This window comes from Rhineura floridana, chromosome 3 (genome assembly GCF_030035675.1).
Source record: "Rhineura floridana isolate rRhiFlo1 chromosome 3, rRhiFlo1.hap2, whole genome shotgun sequence".
NCBI classification, from domain to species: Eukaryota; Metazoa; Chordata; class Lepidosauria; order Squamata; family Rhineuridae; genus Rhineura; species Rhineura floridana.
In genome coordinates, this window is record NC_084482.1 from 6,373,181 (window position 1) to 6,396,923 (window position 23,743).

The window sequence follows — 23,743 nt, forward strand, 5'->3', positions numbered from 1 at the left end:
GAGGAACAAGGCGTAGATAGCCTTGCCTTTATCTTCTATGGTAGCTCCCCACCTCCCCACGGCTGTACCTCCCATGTCCCTCCTTACTAAGTCACCTCCTAAACACCTGATATGGACACAACAAGAGCCCATCAGCAAAACCTACCTGAACCAGTTATCCCAGTAAGCCTCTAAGAGAATTGGGAACAGTCAGACCCACTCACTATTTTTCACACAGGGCACATCTACGTGCAGATTTACTGCTGTGGCTGTTTCTGGAGAACCATCCTGTGTGGTCTTGCCCAATATTCTGCATTTGAGATATGGTGGAGGTCAAGTCCCACATATGCTGTGCTGTCAGTATATGGGGGCTTGCTTTTTTGAGTCAGCATGCATAAGATTGTGTTACAAGGGTTGCATAGCATGGAGTCATTCAATGTTTGCAACTTCCCTCTAACAATGAGGGGAGAAATTGCATCTGTTTGCATTTTTCTTTCTGTGCAGCTCTGAGGCTGAACTATTACCACAGGCTTAAATGCATGCCATGGCCCTTTCATGGAGGTAGTGTTCCCAGGAATCTATAGGAAAAGGGTGACAAAGTAGAATAAAACATATGGAAAGCAGCAATCTGGTATCAACTTACCTGGGCAAAAGCCCCGTTAAACTCAATGGGACTTAGTTTTGGCTAGGCACATTTAGGGGGAGTGCACTATTGGTATATAGCACAGGCGGTGTCCTCCTGAGCATCAAGTTCCAGTTGTAAGAAGCCACATACACTGGACTGGGGTGAGGAGGAGAAGGGTGGGACTCAGAAAGCTGACTCCCTACAGGTTATAGCCCCATTCTGTCCTCCTCTCCCCCTCTTTTAGAATCTCTTGAGGAATCGTGGGTCCCCACACCATTTTTCAACAATCTTTGCCCCGATGCCCCCTTTCCCATCCCCATCAAAGCGTAGCAACCTGAGAGTGGAAACGGATCTAGCTAGACCGGGAAACTCGTGACACTAAAGCAGCTGAGGAACGCAATTCTTTTGTTGATCGAATTCCACGTATATTAGAATTTGAATGGCGGCTCTTCCCCCCGTCTATTCTGGCTCCCCTCCTCCCCAAATCTCTAGTTGTTGATCGAAAACCCCAATACCCTGACATGCATCTTCTGCGGTTCCGTCTCGAAAGTTCCTAGATGCCATTTTTCATAGTATAACGTGTTTGGAAAATAGATTCTGTTGGCGCTTGATTTCCTTTTTCAACAGCCTTTTTCTTCTTGCATTAAGTCATGACAGCCACTGTCTAGATCAGCCTAAAGTCCACCTACTATTCTATCCCCAACAAAGCTTCCATTCCTACGTTCTCAGCCGAATCTGCTTTAAAACCCTAAACAGATTCTTCAGGATCCGTCCACAGGGCGAAAAATTGAGAAAGGGGATGACACAGAGTTAACAGCGGTTCATTCGCCGCCATCTTGAGTGTGGCGGGGAAAAGGTGGTGCCACAAGGACCGTTTAATAGAGCTGGCGCCATCTTGAAAGCGACGGGTGTAGATAGCAAATAAAGTTGGGTCGGGGGGGCGGTGCCTCGGTCGCTGGATGCCATATTGGGAATGGCAGATTTGGGATGGTTCATAGGGAAGCATCCCCTGGAGCGTTGACTCCATGTTAAGAAGGACGCGGAGCACTGACCACGTCGGCGCCATTTTGAGTGGGTGACGTCACAAGCACGCTAGCGTAAGGGGAAAGCTGGCTTTTCTCACTTTACTCACACATGCACGTGCCACAACTTGTAGTACGAAACCGCTTCCCTGGGAAAACAAGAGTGGGAAACAAGCTCTCCTAATGCTGCTTGGATGCATCTCGATGCATCTCCACCTCAAAGTATTTAAATCCCAATTATTGAAAGCAAAAATGTGCAGCTTTGGGTAGACCGTACTTTTTTAGAACAAGCTTAAATGCAATGTATATTCCTTTTTTAGTGGGCGACTAGGTGGTGTCTCCACCCTGCTGTTATTTTAAAGAATTTTTAACACTCCCCAAGCCCTTAAGATGTGTTGAATTGAGCAACTGAAATAAGTATGATAATACCAGCACTGAGGCAATTGTAAAATAAGGCGACCTTCACATGTATAATATCTGACAGTTGTGACTTGACTTGGAATTTTGACGTGATAAAAGTCCTCAGTGCAATGACTGTATCACTTCATTTTTCTGTTGTGAAAATTTATGTGAGAGATTCATGTTGAAAATTCAAACTGTTACTATGTCAGAGAAAACTTTAAAAATGATGTTTTCTCTAAGATAATTTGGTTTTCACATGCCAGTAATATTCTGTAAGCTGTGGACTGCTGATGCTAAAAGCAGTGCTATAATAGTCAGTTTGAAACTGTGGCAGCCCTGAACAATAATAAACAACATAATCAGCCATCACTACATATGTTCATTTTAAAAAGTGGTATTAAAAGTTTGCTACAATATAGAGTTTCAGCTGCTGTCTGAATTCCAATAATTTTATTTTTGTAACTTTTAAAACATTGAATTCATAGAAGTCTCAAAACTCGGTGCAAGAGTACAATCTTTCTTGGAGAATTTAGCAAATCAGTAGAGTTGTAACCTGTTTGACCTGGCTGAGGAACATAGAATATGTCACAATTGTGGCACCACAAAAGAGAACGCACACACACTCTTCTGTGAATAGTCCTAGGCTATATCCATGGAAGTGTTTTCTCGCAAACGGTTATTCAGAGCCAATTTCTCTGTAACTTGATTAGCATAAGTGTCCACAAGGTCCCAGTTTTTCTGTCATTATATTCACTGCTATTCCACTGCATGCCATCTGCACCAATGGGCAGAGCTTGTTGGAATTTATTTAGGATGTGTTTTTCTGCCCCTCCCCTCAGTCGCTCCTTTCTCACCCACCACTGCCTTTTTCCATTCTAGGCCTGCATGCAACTAGTTCTGTACGTGCATGTAAGAGCAATACAACAAAAACATAAAATGTGCAAGAGCAAATGTTACAAGTATTTTCACAATGGGGGAAAAGGAACATTGTGCTTTTTTGGGTGGAAAGGACACCTCAAATTCCACCTTCATGGGTTCCATATAGAATAAAGAACCAGACAGCACAGCAGCTACATTTAATCCTGTTGCTGAAAGAAAGTCATAGTACATATGCAAACCTTTTATATATATGTATATTAGCCCCTGTCACATTGAGGAGATCCCTTTGCCAGCTGTTTGCCACACAAGGAAGGAGCTGGAGCCATGCAGCCATTATCAGGGTCTGTGGCTCCCACAGAGACCCCACCAGTCAGCCTCAAGAGCAACCTGAGTGTGGCAAACTGAATTGCTTATACTAACTGGGGGGACAGCCTACATGGGCCACCAGAAACAAAATGGCTAGGTTACATTCATCTGAGGAGCAAAAGGAAGTAGAATTGTGGTGATAGAAGCCACCCACTGAAACATCATCACACAAGTGGCAAACTTCTAATAAAAAAAAATCTAAGGAGCTTCAACAGCAGCAGTGACTGCAGACATATAACAGATTATTTTTACTTGCTGGATTTTCTGTGGTAAAGAAATCCAGATTAAATGGGAAAGTACAGGCTGCCATTTTTATGACAACAACTTTGTCTGGATGCACGAAAAACTTTCATGCATAAGTAGCACTGATTCCACAATAAAATCTCATCTGGAAGTGCCCCTTCACAGCTAACATTGATGTGGGAAGTTGGAGAATTCCAGCAATGAACATAGGCAAGTACTGCTAAAGCATGCTAATATGATATTACTGTATTTACACAGCAGTAGGTTGTCAGATAACTCAGCCTTGTATTTAAGCATTAGCAGCCAGGAATTCCATGCAAGTGAGAGAGCAAGCTGGTGGAGGAGCAGATGGAGCACTCAGTACCTTTCCACACCCAACATGAACATTCATCAGGCTACTGCAAGAGGAACAGAGCTCTTCATGCCTCCTTTGCTGCCCCCCTAACAGGCTAATAAACATTGCAGGTGGCTAGTAACACTTGTGGGCTCAGTGAATCCTTATTTTAAATTTTCCATTATTTTTCCCCCTTATTCCACAGCATAGTCCCATAAAACATAATTAGTATCCCTAATTTTAGAATACTGCAACGACCATCATTGCACAACAGTTCTGCTTTAACATGTACATCAGAGATGGGAAACCTGTGGCCCTCCAGATGTTTCTTGGACTCCAGCTCCCATCAGCTCCAGTGAGTGCCGGGAACAACAGCATCTTTGAAACAGAATTGCATTCAAGGACCAGAAGAAGTGACAGGAGAACAAAACTAGAGTCACAGTGGAACTGCATGTCAAGATTCAAGGCAATTCTCAGAGTTCTGTGAAGCTGAGGTCACAGACAAGTCTTTTGTGAGCTTAAAGGTTCCATCCCAGATGTCTCGTGCTGACTTGACTCCCCAGTGAGGCCTGTGGATTACCCTGTCTCATCTCACCTTCCCTATGATGCACCTTTATGATTTCCAGTCCTCCCTCTGCCACAGAGAGGAAGGATGGAGCTTCGTTTGGGGCTCTGTGCCCTCTTCCAGTTGCTTTTGTCCACTTCTGCCACCTGTAAGTGACACCAGCCAGACCCAGGACACTTGAGTTCTGCTCCCCAAATTCTGGGAGGAAGGAAAGGATGGGGAAAAGGCCTGTGCAACCCAGAAACTCAGTGTTCTTTGGGATTAAACAGTATAACTGAATGGGAGTATAGAAGATTAGTCCCTAACAATTAACTATTTAGATGTCAACGTTCCATTTTAAAAAACAGCAGCCATATTTCTTTGACTAACCCATACATTATTGAAGAAGGGTATGTAAAGCAGTACTCCATACCTTCAATAGGGTAGAAGGAGGGTATGCAGTACTGCTGTACTCAAGAACTAACCCTGGAGTATTGGTGAGCTATCAAATAACCCTTCACCAGTTGTGGATTCCTGTCAGCTCAGCATCCAAAGCTCAAACTGAGGCATGTATATTGCATGTTGTGCCACAGGTAGGATGCTGGGGATGGCAGATTCTACAACATTCTATTTTTCCCTGCAGTCTGTGGCATTCAGCACCCCCAGACCAATTGGGACAAAGCCCACCCTGCACCCCCAGAAGAGAGTGGAGCCCTGGAAGCACCATGGTTAGTAAACATATATGGCAATGGCAAAAGGTGCCAAGGAGTTGTCCTGAGCAGCTGGTGGATCCTGACAGCAGCCAACTGTTTCCTGCTGATGTGAGTAATGAGATATATTGGAACTGTTTTTCTCCTGATGGAGTGCTAGCTCTGATGCTGAGATGGTTCTGATATGGAATCTAGTGTCTGAACAATTTACAGGTTGCTGTGGGTAAGGCTTTGGAGTTCAGGATAAGAGACCTTATTATCTAGATTGAGTTTTAACAAATGAGCTGGTATGTTTGTCTTGCAGGCAGCCAAGCCATGTAGAATTGACCGGGTCTCATGGGCGTTTCGCCACCAAGACAGTGAGCCAGTTTGTGTCACACCGGGGCTTCAGCCCTTGGGATACAGCACCCAGTAATGACCTGGGACTCATTCTGCTTGGCCAGCCAATTGACTTAAGGAAGCAAGACATGTGGCCAGCTTGTCTCATTCAGAAACAACAACCTTATGACACACAGGAAGAATGCAGAATTTTGGAACGAGGACAACATGGTGAGTTTGGAGGTACTCCATCAGGATTTGTGGGGATTGTGCTATTGGGGAAAGTGACTACAGGCCAAGGTCAAAGATATTTATACTGATAAGTCTGCAAATTATTTTACAAAATGGCCAATTGTAGGCAGGACTTTGTGTGTCTGTTGCATCTGTTAGAACTGCTATACTCATAGCAAACTTGTATTAGCATACAGTTTAATATCTTGAGAGTGTCAGGATTATTATTACTTGTTAATTATTTATAGCCCTTATGGCTATAGAAATATCCCCACCCAGCCATGAAGCTCACTGGGTGACCTTCAGCCAGTCACTGCCTCTCTGCCTCAGAGGAAGGCAATGATAAACCACCTCTGAATGCTGCTTTATATATACATACACGCAATATACATACATTGCTGAGACTGGACCTTTTTCCTTCTCCACAGGGTCCATCAGGTGGTTGCTAAAGGAGATGGCCGTGCATAGTTTGGTGACATCAGAATGTGCCACACATTGGCCTGACATAAGCAAATCATGGAACTTGTGTGTTTCAAGAGAGGTGTCTAACATCACAGACTGCATGGTAATCCCATATGAATGAATTCAGGGTCGGGACTATAAATGGAGAAATGCTCCCTCTCTGCTTTCAAAGACAGTACCTTACAGATTCACCACTGTTCTATTTCCTCTGTCACTCAGGACCATGAAAATCCCAAAACAAGAGAGCCCTGCTTATGCTTGCTATGGCATTAGGACCCCAACCACTACTTTTTGCAACAGCAAGTTGTGTCCTCTTGATCTGTTTCCAGCACTGCTTCAGTTTTCTCAGTCATTGGGATACTCTTGAATTATCTGGATCTTTTCTCTTTGAAAACCACTGCAGAAATAGCTTGGATTTACTGACTCCTTCTCAGAGTAATCCTGTACTCAAGATCTGCTGTCTAAGGGGCCATAGGAAACCCTGCTACACTGGCAAAACAGAAGATATATCAAGATACACACTGGTGGAAAAGCTAAAAGGGTGGAGTGTAGGCAAGAGGAGAGCAACTCAGGGGAAGAGCACACTTAAGCCATCTCCTACACTCCTTCAGACCATGCCACCCCACTTAATAGCTTGCCTTTACACCAGCCCTAGACCTAGGGGCGCCACAAAAAATTCCTCCCCATTGACTTCCATGTGGAGGGGGGATTTAAAAATAGCTGCTTCCACAATCAACAATTGTCCTGCCCACATCTCCACAACAGAAAATAAAATATGGTGTAACCCATTATCACCCATTACACCACATCACTACCTGTATATGAAGCCCACCCGAGGTAACATAAATGAGATGATTGGGTACACAGCATGTGGCTGTATCTCCCTGGTAGGGATGGATGCATCTGTCAGTTTTGGTTCTTTCATTTTCTCATTTATCCAATCTTAAATGCAGTTCTCCACATTTCTGCAACTATCTTTTACTCCTCATGAAAATTCATCTACATTTTAGTGCAAATTTTTCCAATAAACACATTTTTGTATGCAGTTTTAACTAATGTACACATTTCTGCAAGCATTTTCCCCTAATATAATACAATTTTTAAATGCTATTTTCACTTTTTTATATACACTTTCCTCTAATATTTGCATTTTTGTAAATATTGTTTGGAAAACTGCATCACAAAATTCAGAAAGTGCAAATTTCAAAGGATGGCTGTGTTTTGGTTCTCACGTTGTTTCAGAAAGTGTGAATTTGATAGATTCACCTTGAAATGCGTACTGAATCAAACTTCTGCCCATCCCTACTCTCTGGCCTCATGCTGTGCACATAGAGCTTACAAGAGCGAACCTTGGTTATGGGAAAGAAAAAGAAAGGGCATTTTGCACATAGAGGAAGTATTTTGCACAAAATAACCTGTCATCAAAACAACATAGGAACTTGAGCAAATTGCTAACACTTCTCTTCCTAGAACCTTTGCTTGCCTTGGTACTCCAGATATAATCGGCCAACAGCATCCTCTGTTCTGTTCCAACAACTGGTGAGCCAGGACATAGGACCTCCCACAGTGGAGTTGTGGTGGTATCTCTACGCATGTTGTGTTTCAGGGAGGTGTGTTGTGGTGCATCCCTGTTGACCTAAGGTCATTATCTTCCCCCCCCCCATGCGTGGGTGGCATATAGGTATCAGCAGAGGCATAGTCCTTGATTGATGAGCTTTGGTCATGTTTCTATGGGATCTTGGAAGTGTGTATGCCATTCCTGTGCTGTTTTGGGAATTTCTGAGCAGTATGTCTTCCCTACCATGCTGAGGAAGTATAGGATACAGCAGCCGTTTCATTGGCATAGCTGCAACATATCCCATCCCCACACACCACCTCACATAACAGGAGCAATAGGGTTGCTCTGAAAGAGAGACAGCACCCAAATCAGCTTGCTCACCAAAATTAATTAGCTTAGTATAAAATAACACTTTGACCAATATATATGAGGAGAAAGTATAAAAAATTATGACAAAAATGGAGTGGGATATTCTTGGTTTGTATTAAATATACCAGTTGCTGGGAGCCACAGGAGAGGGCAGTGCTGTTGTGCTCAGGTCCTGCTTGTGGGCTTCGCATAGGCATCTGGTTGGCCACTGTGAGAACAGGAGGCTGGATAAGATGGGCCACCAGCCTGATCCAGGAGGGCTATTATTTTCTTGGTAGAGAAGATGAAATTTTTAAATTTTAACATTAAGCATTTCAGTAGATATAGATATGAAGTTACATTTATCTAGTCCTGGAGTCCCCAACATGGCACCTGTGCACGCTATGGCGTCCTTAGACACTTGCTTGATGTCTGCCAAGGCCTCCCCATTTTTTTCTAATTAAGGACTTGGGGAGGCTGTTTGGTTGGGAAATCTTCCTGTGCACTTTTTTTTCCTCTGTATATTAATTGTTGGGAGTGGGGTTAGGTGTTTTGTCTGTTGTTTGGGGGGTGGCGATTCTAAGCATCACTGTTTTTTCTTCTGTGATTTTTCTTCTGTGAAATTAGTTAGATTTTGAGATGTGCTCCGGAGCCCAAAAAGGTTGGGGACCCTTGATCTGGACTTATAATTTGGTTCTTGACAGTAAGTCATAACAACCAAGGTGAAAATGGAGGATGCTTTTCCAAAGCCCACACTATACATTCAAAGGACACCCAACACACATTTCAAGCACATGACTTCCCCAAAGAATCGTGTAGTTTTCCCTTCACAGATCTGCTAATTCCCAGCACCCTTAACAAACTACATTTCCCACAATCCTTTGGGGAAAGTAATGTGCTTTAAATGTATGATGTATGACCAAGCAAAGAATCTGCTACCAAAGTGAAGAGTCACATTTCCCACACCACTTGGCACAGAGTAACAAATGCATCCAACATGATGGCTTCATTTTTCAAAGTTCAGTATATTAATGTGACTCTATAGTTTATCAGCAGCTTCTCTACTGAGGGGTTCCCTTTTAATTCTTTTGTTTATAAAAGGTGGGAAAATAGTAGGTTTTTCCAGAAACACCTTTTTATAGTGTTTTCCCTGTGGTATCTTATGGATATTTATGAGGCATCCACCTGATAATTCTTTTGCAATCATCCCATGCCTTTTCTTCCTTGTGCTCATTTTTTCTGCTAACATGGAAAATCTGACATTTATAAAAGATCTGGAATAGCAGTGAAAAATATTTAGGTGTGAATATTTCTTTCTACGTTTCTCGCTCACATTTGGGTGGGTGTAGTTTTCATGAGGGTCATTCTTGGAGGCTATCCTCTAAACCAGCCTTCCTCAACCTGGTGCCCTCCAGATGTTTTTGGACTCCAACTCCCATCATTCCTGATCAGTGGCCATGTTGGCTGGGGCTGATGGGAGTTGTAGTCCAACAACATCTGGAGGGCAGCAAGTTGAGAAAGGCAGCTCTAACCACACCTCTTCTCTTGTGGTTGATCTTCCACTGCTCTCATCAGAGGCATTTTGTTTCTGTCCACAATTACTGCCAAGCATACTTTATTTGTACAAATAATGGTTCTGAAGGAACTACAAAGAGTGTACATGGACAACTTTTCCACAGCTTTGTTATTTTTATTTTTTTAACTGAAAGTTTTCCAGAATTCTGGTATCTCTTTATAACAAACCACTATATGGGTTGTCTCCAACTAAGTTCTATTCAGAGTAGATTCATTGAAATGAATGGACCTAATTCAGCCTTGTTAATTAATTTAAATTGATTTACTCTGAGTATGACTAACATTGGATATAACCCTATATATTGTAGCACTTCAGATCTTTTTTTTTAAGGAAGGGCTTTTGTAATTCAAAATTTAAAAAGGCATTTCCATATGGAAAGGGTAGCACTTTCCTTCATACTTCAGCAAATTTTACCAAATAGTAATTCTGTATTACAAACCCTCTCTACCTCTTCAGTTTTCCAATAGATGTCCTTCTATACCTTCCTGTTCCAGTAACCATTTTGTACAAGTGAGAAGTTAGATGAAGTGTTACTTACACAGTTTATTAGGACCAATGTGATTAGAAAGGAACTACAGTCAAAAGAGAGGAAGGGAAGATTGGCCATGGCCAATCAGAATGTCAAAGTCTAAAATACATTACAATGAGATTTTTCTTTTAACACATTTGAGGCATGTTTCCCACTGCTTTTTTTGAGTTCCTCAGTTATGCTATAGTTGGCATGAAGAGGCTCAGCAATAGGTCCTGTACTGCAGAAATGTAGGTGACTGAAAGGCTTTTCTGTAGTACAGGACCTACTGCTGAGTCTCTTCATGCCAACTATAGCATAACTGAGGAACTCAAAAAGCAATTGAGCTCCTTGTATACTTCCCAAGCAACAGCATTCCTTACTGCTTTTAGTGGCATCAACAAAACTTTATAATCTGCTTCTGTCTCATTCCATACCTAATTATCATGCCCTCTTTTCTGCTCCAGATGCCTGTAGGCAGTCCTGTGATCTGCCATGACCCTGTCAGCGGGCACTGGGAGGTGATGGCCATTGTGAGCAAGAGCTTACATAATTGCACAGCTCCTATCCTGGCTTCCCAGATTTTACCCCATCTGAAGTGGCTGCAGCAAGAAGGAGCAGTAAAAAATCATCTCCATCCAAACCTGGAAGATAACAAAACCACTCCTGGTGAACTGTCTTCCTCAGCAGCAAAACTCTTGTCTTCAACTGCACCATCAAATGCTATGTCTAAAACAGAAGGAGAATTATCTTCAACAGCCGGACAACCCGTCACGTTCCCAACAGGAATGGTATTCAAACCACCAACACAAACCCCATTAAGTACACCCACAACAGCTGTTCATACACCCACAAAAGCTCTTCAAGTACCTGTAATGCTACCAGTTGCAGAACAAGCATCTGGAGTATCTCAAACCATTGGACCAGTTTCAACATTGGAAACATTTACTACCAAGCCACCACTCTTAGAAACAACCTTGACAACTAAACCATCAGCACTGGAAACGATGACTACTGAACCCTCATCACCAAAAGCTACAAAACCATTGAATATAATACCTAAAACTTCAGAGCACTCTACACTTGCCTCTTCCTCAACACCTTCCCCAGCAGCCAATCATGTAATTCTTATACCACCCCCAACAATCCAGACATCATCACGTGTAACACCCACCACAAGACAGTCTCTCCCCCAAACCACAACACCACCGCATGTAGCACATTCAACTACCATACACTTATCACTTGCATCATCTACAACTAGGCAATCAACTAAAACAGCCAGAGAAGCATCTTCTTTAGTATCTTCCACACCTGAACAGCAATCATCTGCATCACCCACAACACTTGTAAAATCCACAACAGCACAACAGTCATCCGCAACACCATGGCAGTTATCCGCAGCACCATGGCAGTCATTTGCAGCACCACAACTGTCATCCACACCACAACAGTCCACAATGCCACAACAGTCATCCACAACACCACAACAGTTGTCTACAACACTGCAGTTGTCATCTGTAGTCTCTTCTACAACCAAACAAACATCTGTAATACCCACAACAAGACACTCACCTGAAGCTTCAACAACTGTCGGACAACCACATGTAGTAATAATAGCTGCTGCCACTCCAAGGCAATCAAACCCTTTGCCATCTCCAGAGACCTTAACATCACCTCCTACAGCAGCCCCATCACCCACACCTGCACATGATGTCAATCAAGGTGCTCCTGTTCATTTCATTGTAGCTGGGCCACAGTTCCCCAAGAGTAAGCGTGAGGCAAACCCACCTCCTAGCCCTTCCCTACCATTACTTGTCCCATCTACTGCAGCCATCCCCATAATTCCGAGCTTGCAATTCCCTGTGCGGGTGACAGTGAAACAGTGTGAGATGGGACTGGCATGGAATACCAATTCCCATACCTACCAATTGAACAAGATGGCAATTCTGATGGATCACAAAGTTGGTGAGTATAAAGGTGGTGATGTAGCTGATGACTTCAACATTCTCCTCTGGAGAACTGAGAAATTGGGTATGTTCATGTCATTGCTTGCTCTCCATAGACTCTACTGGACAGAATAGACTCTACTGGACAGTCTTAACCTCAGACGTCTGACAGAGAATCTGAGATCTATAGTCTGTTGTATTGATTGAATACCTATGTAAAAAAATAAACTATCACGAGAAAATCAAAAGAAATGTTAAGCAAAAAAGAATCTGGGGTCTAAAGACAGGCAAATGCATTTCTAATGTGTTGGTTTGTCCCTTCAGGATGTGGGCTGCGGCCTGATTTTGTGCCCAAATGCCCGGGCTGTTCCGAGGCCGAGATGGGTGAATTTCCATGGGTTGTCTCTCTCAAGATGCCCATCCAACACTTGTGTGCTGGCTCCATTCTCAACCCCTGGTGGATTTTAACCTCAGCCAACTGTGCCAACCTTATGTGAGTACCCTATTCTTCAGGTTGTCTTCAGATCGGGATGGGTGCATTGTCTCTGCCTTGCATAGCACTTGATCCACTGAAGACAGGATGATGTCTGGAATTTTATTGGAATCTCTTTTCTTGCTTCAAATGATGTGGTTTTAGAATTACAGAGTACTTTAGCTTGCCTTTTAAAAATTAGTGTAATTCAGCAGTTTGTCTGAGAGTTTTCTGAAGGTATATTGGGACTTCTGAGGCCAGCCTTCCTGTTGCAGCCCCTGACTTCCAGTAACTGAAAAACTGCTTTCAAAAGTCAGGGAACTTTTCAGAGCGACATCAAATGAAAAATTAGGAACTGAAATTGGAAGAGGAAAATTACTGATGCTCCAGTTGCTATGCAAAAGAAGCTAGATATGCCCATGTTCAGAAGCAGTTGGACAGTTTGGGTTGCAAATTATTTTGATCATGATTGTGGGGCAAAACTTTTAAACATGATAGGAGTGAACATAATATCATAGGCCTTGATAGCTTTGTACTTCATGAATTTGTCTAATCCTCTTTTAAAGCCATCTGAGTTGGTGCCCATCACTGCCTCTTGTGGGAGCGAATTCCATAGGTTAACTATGTGTTGTATAAAGAAGTACTTTCTTTTGTCTATCCTGAATCTTCAGTTATTCAGCTTCACTGGATGTCCATGAGTTCTAGTGTTATGAGAGAGGGAGAAAAAATTTTCTGTATCCACTCTTTCCATACCATGAGTAATTTTATACACTTCTATCATGTCACCTCTTACTTGCTTTTTTTTGTAAACTAAAAAACTCCAAATGTTGTAAACTTTCCTCATAAATATCCTTTTTGAAGTGTGGCAACCAGAACTGTACAGAATATTCCAAGTGCAGTCACACCATAGATTTGTATAATGTCATTATTACATTAGAAGCTTTAATTTCAGTTCCGTTCTTAATGATCCATACATGGAATTCACCTTTTTCACAGCTGCTGGACACTGGGTCAACATTTTCATTGAACTATCCACTACGCCGCCAAGGTCTTGTTCCTCCTGGTCAGTCACCGCCAGTTCAGAACCCATAACCTTATATGTGAAATTAAAGCTGCAGACACCCTAGTTGCTTCAAAAGCTACCAGACTATTTTATTGGGCTGCGTTTTGAAATGACTCTGCTGATGGCTGGGCACATTTCCATTCCCCACTACTGATTAGGACCACCCACAGCAAAGCTTTGGGCTAATCACTGTCTGCCTGAGCCTACAGCAAAACATTTTCATTGGACCCACCTGGAGTGGCAATGGGATTGATGGCAAATCAGTTTTGAATTCTGTATGAAGCTGCAACTTCTGAGGTTTTGGAGTAAAAGAGAGTGGAGTTTTACTAGTGTGTGTGTTCCCACATTCAGAAAATGGAGATGAAGGTGCATTGAAGCAAGCACAACTGCAAGTGTGTCTCTACCCTAAGATTTTTTGCCCCAGCATGCATCACTTTACCCTTGTTCATATTGAATTGCATTTGCCATTTTACTGCCCCTTCACTCAGTTTGGAGAAATCGTTTTGGAGCTCTTCACAATCGCTTTTTGTTTTACCCTGAACAATTTAGTATCATCAGCAGACTTGGCTACATCACTGCTCAAGCCTGACCCTAACTCTAGATCATTTATGAACAAGTTTAAAAGCACATGTCCCAATTCCAATCATTGGGGGACTCCACTTTTTACATCCCTCCACTGGGAGAACTGTCAGTTTATTCCTACTCTTTGCTTTTTGTTACTTAACCAGTTCCTGATCCATAAAAGGACCTCTTCTTTTAGTCTGTGACTCTTAAGCTTGCTCAGGAGCCTTTGCTCAGGTACTTTGCCAAAAGCTTTTTGAAAGTCCAAGTACACTATGTCAACTGGATCATCTCTATCTATTGGCTTGTTGACACTCTTAAAAAAAACTCTGATAGGTTAGTGACACTTGACCTACCCTTACAGAAGCCATGCTGGTTATGCTTCAGCAAAGCTTGTTCTTCCATATGTTTCATTATTTTATCTTAACAATACTTTCCACCAGTTTTCTCAGAACAGATACTAAACTAACAAGTCTGTTATTTCCAGGATTCCTCTGGTTCCCTTTTTAAACAATGATGTTACATTGGCTTATTTCTAGGTCTCCGGTATGGAGGCTGATCTTAGGGAAAAGTTACACATTTTTGTTAGAAGATCAGCAATTTCACATTTAAGTTAAGTTAAAAATGAGGAAGAAGAAAAAGTAATGGAGCTGCCAGTAGTATTTTAGTGTCATATCTAGTTTGATCTTGACTGAGGAAAGGGAGGTTGAGGCACTGACAAGCAATATTAAGTTATCTATCCTGCAGTGGCAGGGAGGTTGCCCCCCCCCATCTTGATGTTCCAGGAGATGAGAGAAAAAGCACATATCAATCTCTTTTTGAATGTAAAGTATCCTTCCTCATCCAGATGCTTTGAACTACAACTCCCATCACCTCTAGTAGGATGGCCAATTGTCAGGAATGATGGGAGTTATAGTTCAAAACACCTGGAGGGCACCAGGTTGGGGAAGGCTGGCATAGAGTGAAGTGCACTTCCAGTTGTAATCCAGAAAAAAAGTGTGTCCCATGTAACAAGAATTTGGGAAATACCCCCATAGATCCTTTGTTTTTGTTTTCAGCACTGTTGTTACTTTAAAAACACTATACAAATTGTATTTAAAGTGGTGGGAATGTCAAGGTAGCACTTATAGGAAGAGAGAACACTGAACAATGAGGGTGTCTGTGTAACAATCTGCTTCTGTTACAGACTGTGCAGGTATCATGGGGTGCAAAAGTAGATGTTATTTGATTGCACTTTATGTAAAGTTAAAAAGTTCAGATAAGAAAAGTTCAAACAACAAAAAGTCATATAACAGTATCTACAACAGGTCTCAAGACCAGTTTCTTCAACTTGTAGTGTGTGGTTGCTGCATCTATATAATAGGCTACTATAGCATCCTGCTTGCCCATTTTGTGTTGTTGTATCTCTGTTTCAGAAAGAATTCAGAAGCTTTGGCACTGGTGCAGGCTGGTCTGGTTGATGTCCCCAAGGCAATGTACTCAGTGCAGATCCACCAGGCTCTGATACACCCAGATTGGTTGGAGCAGAAGGATCTTCACAACCTGGGCCTTTTGCTATTGGAGGAGCCACTGGAATTTGGGCCTCTTGTTGCCCCTGTGTGTCTGTCAGACAAAACAGATATGATAGATGACTTCAGAAAATGCTGGCTACCAGTCTGGACTGTGCTGGAGGGTAAGTCATACCAGATATCTATTTGGTCTCATGCTTTGGTTAGGATGAGTACAATACTTGCTTTCTGTTGCACACTGTGATCTGGATTGCAAAGGTTAAATTGAGGGAGGGGCTCTTTGGGCTTTAATGCCTTGTTGGTTCTTTCAGTCTCTGTGATTCTGTGAGCAAGATAGTGTATGGGACAGTGGTTAGAATCTCTGGGCTGGAAATTGGAGGAGATATATTTTAATCCCATCCAACCTCTGGTGGGGCCTCTAGTTATCCTTCTGTCCTTTGCTCAACTGAGATAACTCTCTTTGTTTCTCTGCAATGCCCTGTCATGAAATGATGTATTTTTCCCCAAAGTATTTTTATTAATTTCCAAAAAAAACATACAGCAAAGTATGCTATCCAGTACATGCATTTTCCAAATAAACAACCAAACAGAAAATACAAGCTCATGTAGTGTGGTTCATTGAATGTATAAAGTTACAAAGTAGATTCATTAGAATGTTAGAGTTGAGAATATCTTACTGACATCTACATTTTCACTGTAGTACATGTACATAACCTCTCCGTATAAACCCATGGAGGATAAATTATCCCTTCTTTCTTTATGCATAACGCCATGTCACATCACACCTGCAGGCAGCCAAAGGTCTGGCTTGTTGCTTCAGATAAGTCTGTGAATGTCAGCCTTCCTCAGCTCTACGGCTCATCTTCATGGACACCTCTCTTCATTGTCCATTCTCTATCCCAGGGTTTCTTCTCTTTTGCCCTGCACTCTTCTCCTTATTTGTCTTGCCCACTTCACCTTTCAGCCCTCCTGTCCCAGCCTGCCTGCTTTTCTTGTCCTGCTATAAGGGTGGGGAGCTTGTGGACCTCCAGATGCTGTTGGACTCCAACTCCCATCAGCTGCAGCAAGCAATGCCAATGGCTAGGGATGATGGGAGCTGTATTGCAAATTAGATTACTGCAATGCACTCTATGTGGGGCTGCCTTTGAAGACGGTTCGGAAACTGCAGCTTGTGCAAAATGCAGCGGCCAGATTGGTAACAGGGACCAGACGGTCTGAACATATAAAACCAATTCTGGCCCGCTTGCACTGGCTGCCTGTATGTTTCCGAGCTCAATTCAAGGTGCTGGTTTTGACCTATAAAGCGTTACACAGCTTGGGACCACAATACCTGATGGAACGCCTCTCCCGATACAAACCCACCCATACACTATGTTCAAGATCAAAGGCCCTCCTCCGGGTGCCTACTCCAAGGGAAGCTCGGAGGATGGCAACAAGGGAGAGGGCCTTCTCAGTGGTGGCCCCCAAATTATGGAATGATCTCTGTGACAAGGTGCGCCTGGCGCCAACACTGTTATCTTTTCGGCGCCAGGTCAAGACTTTCCTCTTCTCCCAGGCATTTTAGCATGTGTTTTATACTGTTTAAATTTTTAAATTGTATTTTAAATTGTTTTTATAAGATCTGTTTTAAATTGTATTTGTTTTAATGTTTTTAGTTACTGTAAACCGCCCAGAGAGCTTCGGCTATGGGGCAAGTATAATAAAATAAATAAATAAATAATTGCAACAACATCTGGAGGGCCACAGGCTCCCCAAACCTCCTGCCTTGTCAGGCCTTTCCTCTTGTGGATTCCACCGATGGTCAGCAGTGAGGGTCTAGGGGTAGATTTATGCTGCCTAATTTGAGGACAGGTGGTGCTACCATATATGTTCTCTCCCTACTCTAGGAGGCTCTACTGTACTACTGAGACATCCCTTAGACATCCTGAGCATCAGTAGCTGCAACCAGCCTGGAGAACAGCTCTCTAATGCCATCTTCTGTATCAAGGCCCAGATGGGCCAGGAAGGAGTCTGCAAGGTGAGAGAGAGATTGGGAATGGATCATCACTGTGACCCACCTCTACCTCTTTTTCAGTGCTCATATGAGCTGGTTGTAGATTTCAAAAATCAGTCCCCTCACCAATTTTGTTAAACTAGAGGGGTTAAAAGACATAATTCCTATCTTCCACACATAACACAGTCATTTATACAACAGCATCTAGATGTGCACACATGCTCTTTAATTCTGCCTTGATGGACCCAATAGATGGGCATTTACAAATGAACTTGTGACATGGTTTGCATAAAGTGTCCCATAGAAAGCAGGTCAGAAGGCTGCTGCTTGAAACAGTATGATGATTAAGACACTTCTTCCATATCTCCTACTTGCTGCCCTGGACTCCTACTGGGAGGAAGGGTGGGATATAAATAAAATAAATAAATACCTACTTCTTTGTCTCATTCTGTTCTCATTCTCTCTCTCTCTCTCTCCCTCCTTCCTATCCAGGGTAATATGGGCTCTCCACTGATTTGCCCTGACCCCCAGGGTGGGGCTTGGCTACAGCTGGGGGTGTTGAGCAGTTTTGATGAAGCCTGTTCCCGCCCTTATATCTTCAGTCGTCTTCCCTACTACTTACCCTGGTTGGAGAGGACCACAAAGGCTGCAGGGCATCATTACAATCTCACAGCCCCTTGGGAACATCTGGGGCCTAGAAAGCACCTTCGACTGCTACAGAAACCAGAGAGTGAGTGATAGCTTGGAATTTCTCACGTGGTCTGGTTCAGAACCATGATCCTTTTCTTACAGGGTCACTGTGGTCTGAAAATATGATGGTGCAATGCCTTCCAGAGCACCCCTGACAGGAGTGGCATTCCATATAATTTTTCTACAGTGTAGAGTGTGCAGACCTCACTCTTGGTTCTGCCCCTTCCTTCATCACACACTGACCAGCCTCTTTACCTTCCTCAGCCCTGGTTGCATGGATCTCGGCACAGTTGTCCTTGCCCTGGCAAGTGCTCATTGCCACATGTGAGAATCAGAGCTGCGGGGGTTCAATCCTGAACCACTACTGGGTGTTGACTACAGCACAGTGCATTCGACAGGCGTAAGTGATGTACCTGCTGTTCTGGCCTCCTCTACAGTCAGTGCCATTTAGAGGGCAAAAGGCTCAGTATCTACTTGGCCACTGTTACTACTGAGTTAGATGGTTTGGCCCAGCACAGAAATTGTAGAGTTTGCATTTTCTTAACCAAATCCCTTTTGAGTAATGCCTTTTGTCCTGCTAGCAGGGGTGAGGAACTGGATCTGGCCAACGAGCCAGGTCTTTATCTCCACACACCACCAAGGGCCAAGTTTGACAAGTGGTCAGGTGGGCATAGCTTGGCTGAAATGGCCTCACAGGCCACATGGTGGGCATAATTAGGCCCACAGGCCAGAGGTTCCCCACTCCTGTGCTAGAAGATCAGAGCTGTTTTATGGGTCTCCATTGATCAATATACACCCATTCCCTTCTGCTTGGGAGGGTGGGAGTCATTTCATTACAGGATGAATGTGAAAGAGGCACATCTATTTTGCCCATCTAGGCTGCAAGGGACAATTGTCCAGCAGACAGGCAGGAAAGGGAGATAACTACTCACAGGAGTAGTGGTGATGAGCTCAGATACCATGAGATTCACAAGACTCAAATTAATTTTAACATATGTCAATGTCAGGTTTATATTGTTAGTTCATTACTGAATGAACAAACACACAATTAAAGAGAATGAAGGAATTGTTTCTTCAGATAAACTATGTAAACATATGTGAGCCTACTGTCCACCCCTGGCCCACCATTATGGGCCCTATCTAGAGCAAGGAAGTTATTGTTTTGCCCTAACAACCTAGCCTACACTCTTCCCTGTGCCTTACTGCTTTTCATCTGACCTGGAACAGAGTTATTCCAGCCCCCTCTTTAATGTTTGCAGGGACCCAGGAAGCACAGCTATCTTTGTGAGGCTGACACATCCTAAGGGCCATGCCAAGGGGATCCGCATTGCTGGGATTTACCCTTATGAGGACATTGCGCAATACAGAGGTGGCTACAGTGTGGCTCTGCTGCTACTCCAGGAACCCATCACCTTCGACCAACATGTAGCTCCTATTACCTTTTCCCCAAAGGAATCCTGGGATAGCTGCAAAGTGATGGGGCTGCAAATGATGCAATCCGGTATGCCAGGAGACTGACTGGGAGTAGTGTTGGCGGGAGAGAAATGAGGAACCTTGCTACTGAAATGTGTTGCATGCTTCAAGACCACTTCAAACAGAGTTGTTATGCCTTACCATACTTCAAATTTAATTTGTACACTCATTTGGGGGCCCTGTAATCCTGCAGCAAGTTGCAGCATGATTTTTGCTGGCAGCCAATGGAGCTTGACCTGGCTTTTGTCCCCAACTACTATGCAAATAGGGGCACACGTGTGTTTGTGTGTGTACATACACATGAACAACCCAAGCTGAAGACCAGCTGATGCATGAACTGCAGAGGTCAGCTGTGCTGAATAGAAGTGGCCAATCCCTGAAGACACACCTTCCAACAGTTTTATACAATTGCCATAGCTTCCTGCAAGGATTTCTGGGCATTGTAGTTTGGCAAGAGATTTGACAAATCTCAGTTAGAGATTCCTCACAGAGCTAAATTTCCCAAGGTTCTCTGAGGACCAGTGTAAGGATGCCAGTAGATGTTAGGTGATCATGGCTGTTGCTGACCCATGTCTCCTTTTGTTTCTCCCTGGTAACATTGAGTTAAATGAAATCAACATGCTATCATCATGCACATCCCTCCTTGCAAACATCCAATGAAGTAGAGTGAGAAAACAATGAAAGCAATGAAGGCGCATCTCACATCTTCTGTAATGAAACTTTTCTTGGGAATTGCAGGAGGAGACCATAGGTCAGTGGCAACATGTCCCTCATAACATGTAAATTAGGCCTTACATCTATGGTGTGTAGAAATGATGAAAGAATAGGAAAAGGGTAGCTTTTTCAATTATGCTAAACTTGATTATTATTGTGGTGATGGAAGCAGTGTTGGAGGCACAATTCCTGAGTCAAATTAGTTCAGCGTAAAATGGTGTTAATCAATATACAAACGTGGTGAAGGCATTTGGGGATGAGAGGTGGGATTCTGACAGGGTAAAGCTTGGGGCAGTATGCTGTAGAGTGGAGGAAGGATTCTGGAAGTTTTCTTTCCCAGAAGTGGGAAGTGAGTGGGACCTACCAGTGTGAGTGTGAACAAGGCCAGTTTGCTGGTTAATCACCCATCTTTTGACAGGTGAGGTTGGGGCCGACCCCAGTGCATACCAAGTCAAGGTGCTGATGCCCTCAGACTGCGCCAAGGAACATCCTGGGGTCAATCCAGCCATGTATTGTGTTGTAAGGAATAGCTCTACCTACCTGCCTGGAGCTGCTGTGAGTACCTCTCCAAACAGCCTCCAATGAACCACCCATCTACACAATTTAGGGTAGGCCCAAGCAGGAGCATTCTTGCTTCATTTTTTTCTTCTTTCCCCAGGTAGGTGAGGGTGCAGCCCTCCTGTGCCACTTGGAGGCCAAAAGCATAACCTGGAGCCAGGTTGGCTTGATGAGTGAGCCCTTTCCGGGATCCCAGATGGTTGTTCTGTCCTCCAGCATCACCTCCTATGTGGACTGGATGGAAGAAACATCAAAACAAGCCAAGCACCTATTATCCCTGCCCCGTGGAAGAGCTGCAGCCTGTGGACCAATGAGTTGGGTGCTCCTCCTGATTCTGTCATTGTTCGGGGAGGTAGAGTTGGGCTGAATGAAGGAGGGAATAAGACAACAACTCCATGCTGGAACCCTCTCCATACAGTGCTACTCTGCACCCTGAGTTGAAGGGTTCAGCTTCAGCAGTTGACTGGGTGCCTGAATGTCCATGTTGCAAGTGGCCCCATTCTCCTCATCTCTGCAGGCACCATGGGGCTCCACATCCAGCTGCCAGATGAAGGGTGGTCACTGCTGCCTCCAGCACTGGTCAGTCAGGGCTTCAGCCTGGATGGCGCTGGATGAGCGCCTTTATGGACATTTCCACCAACCAGAGACCTGCCCTGGGAGTGGGTATCTGTCACCAAGTCTTGAGGCTACTGTGGGCTTTTGTGTCACCTGCGGCTTCAATAAATGAGCAAATGACAATTATGCCAAATGGGACAGAGATATTTCAGAGTATGTAAGGTATCATCCTGAGGACTTTTAAGGGAAAATATAGGAAAACCATGGCAGAGGTTCTGGAGAATTTCTGTTTAATACACTGAAGACTTTGCAAACTAGTGACTTATTCAGTGGTGTGGGCCTCTCCCATTACATCTCCCAAGCATGGGATGTGCATAGAGTATGTGTCTGCAATTGGGAAGTATGTCTGATCTAAGCACATGGACTATAATCTTACAATTAAAATTGTGAATAAATAAAAAATGCTCTCAAAAACATTGTATTCAAGCCTGTACAATGCCAGTGTAGGTCATAGTACTGGGACTTCAGGCCCTCCTTTTCCTTGCACAAAGGATTTGTCCCCCAAACCATTTCTCAGTCTCTGTTCCTTCCTAGAAGAAGTCTCACAGAGGCATGGAACCACCTATGAGTAGAGCAGGTAGTTGCTCTGCATATGGGCTGGGATGGGACCAATATATATGGGACATGGGTTGCGTCAATGGTCTGTCAATCAGCTGGCAGCCTGTTGTGGGTCAGAAATGACCTGAAGGCTGTCAGTTGCTGACTATCACCATACAGCTGGGGGGGGACACACACACTTCAGGACACCATGGAAAATGTGGCGGGATCACTGGCTTTAAGGGTCACAGAAGGGGAAATTGTCCATCCTGCTCCATGTAAGTTTAGAGCAAGGGAGACACAGAAGCAGACAATTCCTGCAGTCATGGAGGGGAAGGGGAAGGAATACCTGGCATTCCAGAGCCAGGGCCCCTAGGGCTGGAATCTGTGATTTATCTTCTCTCCCTTCTAAACCGCCATATACTTTTAAATTCCCTCCCTCCCTCCACACCTTGCCTACTTTCAGTTTTTTGTCCTGTGCTGCAAGCTGTTATTGAGTATTAATCCTTGAGCAAATTAATACTTTGTTTGCACAAAGTTTATGGAGATGCTATACAATGTTGCATCAAGCAATTGTTATCCCACACGTTCCAGCTGTCACTCTCCTTAACCTTTTTTGTAAGTGGGTTTGTTGTGCAAGAGCACCAAATCCACCTTAACTGCACAACATGAATTTCCCAGTGTGCGACTGATTCCTACCTGCAAAATAGCAACAGTCTGGAAGTGCCCTTAGTCCCACAGACACCCTCATCTCCTACTCTCCATTTTTCGCAGAAGTCCAAAACACAAACCGAGTTCTTCTAGTGAGAGATGGGAAATGGTGTCTGCACACATTAGGCTTAGCTATCACATTTAGAGTGTGCAGCAATAGAACCAGGAGTTCTGATTCCCAAACTTGGCCTCTGCCCTAACTCCACAAGATGCCCTGTGTCAAATGATGCCTCCACAGCATAATTATTTAGGTGATTCAGCCAGACATTACAGACATCCACACCATATATTTAAAGCACACGGCTTCCACAAAGAATGCTGGAAACTGTAGTTTGTTAAGGGGGCTGGGAATTGTAGCTTTGACAGAGGAAATTATGCTTGAAATGTGATTTAAATGTATGTTATGGATGCAACCAAAAGGCAGGGAGAGACAAATAGAGAATCTAGAAAATCTTATTAGGGACCTTCCACATTTTCAGATTTTCATACTCACCCCCAACCCCCCACCTGTCCTGGGATATTGAGAAGTCTTTTTTATTTATTTATTTATTTATATCCCACCCTTCCTCCCAGCAAGAGCCCAGGCAGATATGCATTGGGCCCACATAATGGTTAGCCTGGATGCAATTGAGTTCTGGAAGTCTCCTTCTGTTTTTTCCAATAACACCGGGCTAACTATCCTGCAAAGCTACCTGCAAGGGTTCCAAGCAAAGGTTGGAGAATGCCTTGCATATCTTTGGAGGCAGGGACTGGGTCACCCCCCTCCCCAACAGTTTTCCTTCCTGGGATTTGAC

The 23,743-nt window shown here is 43.7% G+C and overlaps 1 protein-coding gene across 5 annotated transcripts; it reads left to right on the top strand.

Annotated features, from left to right (window-relative positions):
* Positions 1–1,708: 1,708 nt before the first annotated feature.
* On the top strand, positions 1,709–22,101 carry LOC133379250 (serine proteinase stubble-like). 5 transcript variants are annotated; one of them, XM_061614147.1, is made up of 13 exons: positions 1,709–3,726; positions 5,038–5,215; positions 5,409–5,653; positions 6,082–6,218; positions 10,573–12,073; positions 12,379–12,547; positions 15,566–15,822; positions 17,545–17,675; positions 18,144–18,381; positions 18,606–18,741; positions 19,601–19,842; positions 20,947–21,083; positions 21,187–22,101. In XM_061614147.1, the coding sequence occupies exons 1-13, from the start codon at positions 3,717–3,719 to the stop codon at positions 21,451–21,453; spliced, it is 3,648 nt and encodes a 1,215-aa protein (XP_061470131.1). In that variant the 5' UTR covers positions 1,709–3,716; the 3' UTR covers positions 21,454–22,101. The 5 variants fall into 5 exon arrangements, 4 of the variants coding, with proteins under 4 accessions (XP_061470131.1, XP_061470130.1, XP_061470132.1 ...); XM_061614146.1 differs by having other exon boundaries at positions 1,709–1,848; XR_009761141.1 differs by lacking the exon at positions 21,187–22,101 and having other exon boundaries at positions 1,709–1,848; positions 19,601–20,565; positions 20,947–21,024.
* The last annotated feature ends 1,642 nt before the right edge of the window (positions 22,102–23,743 follow it).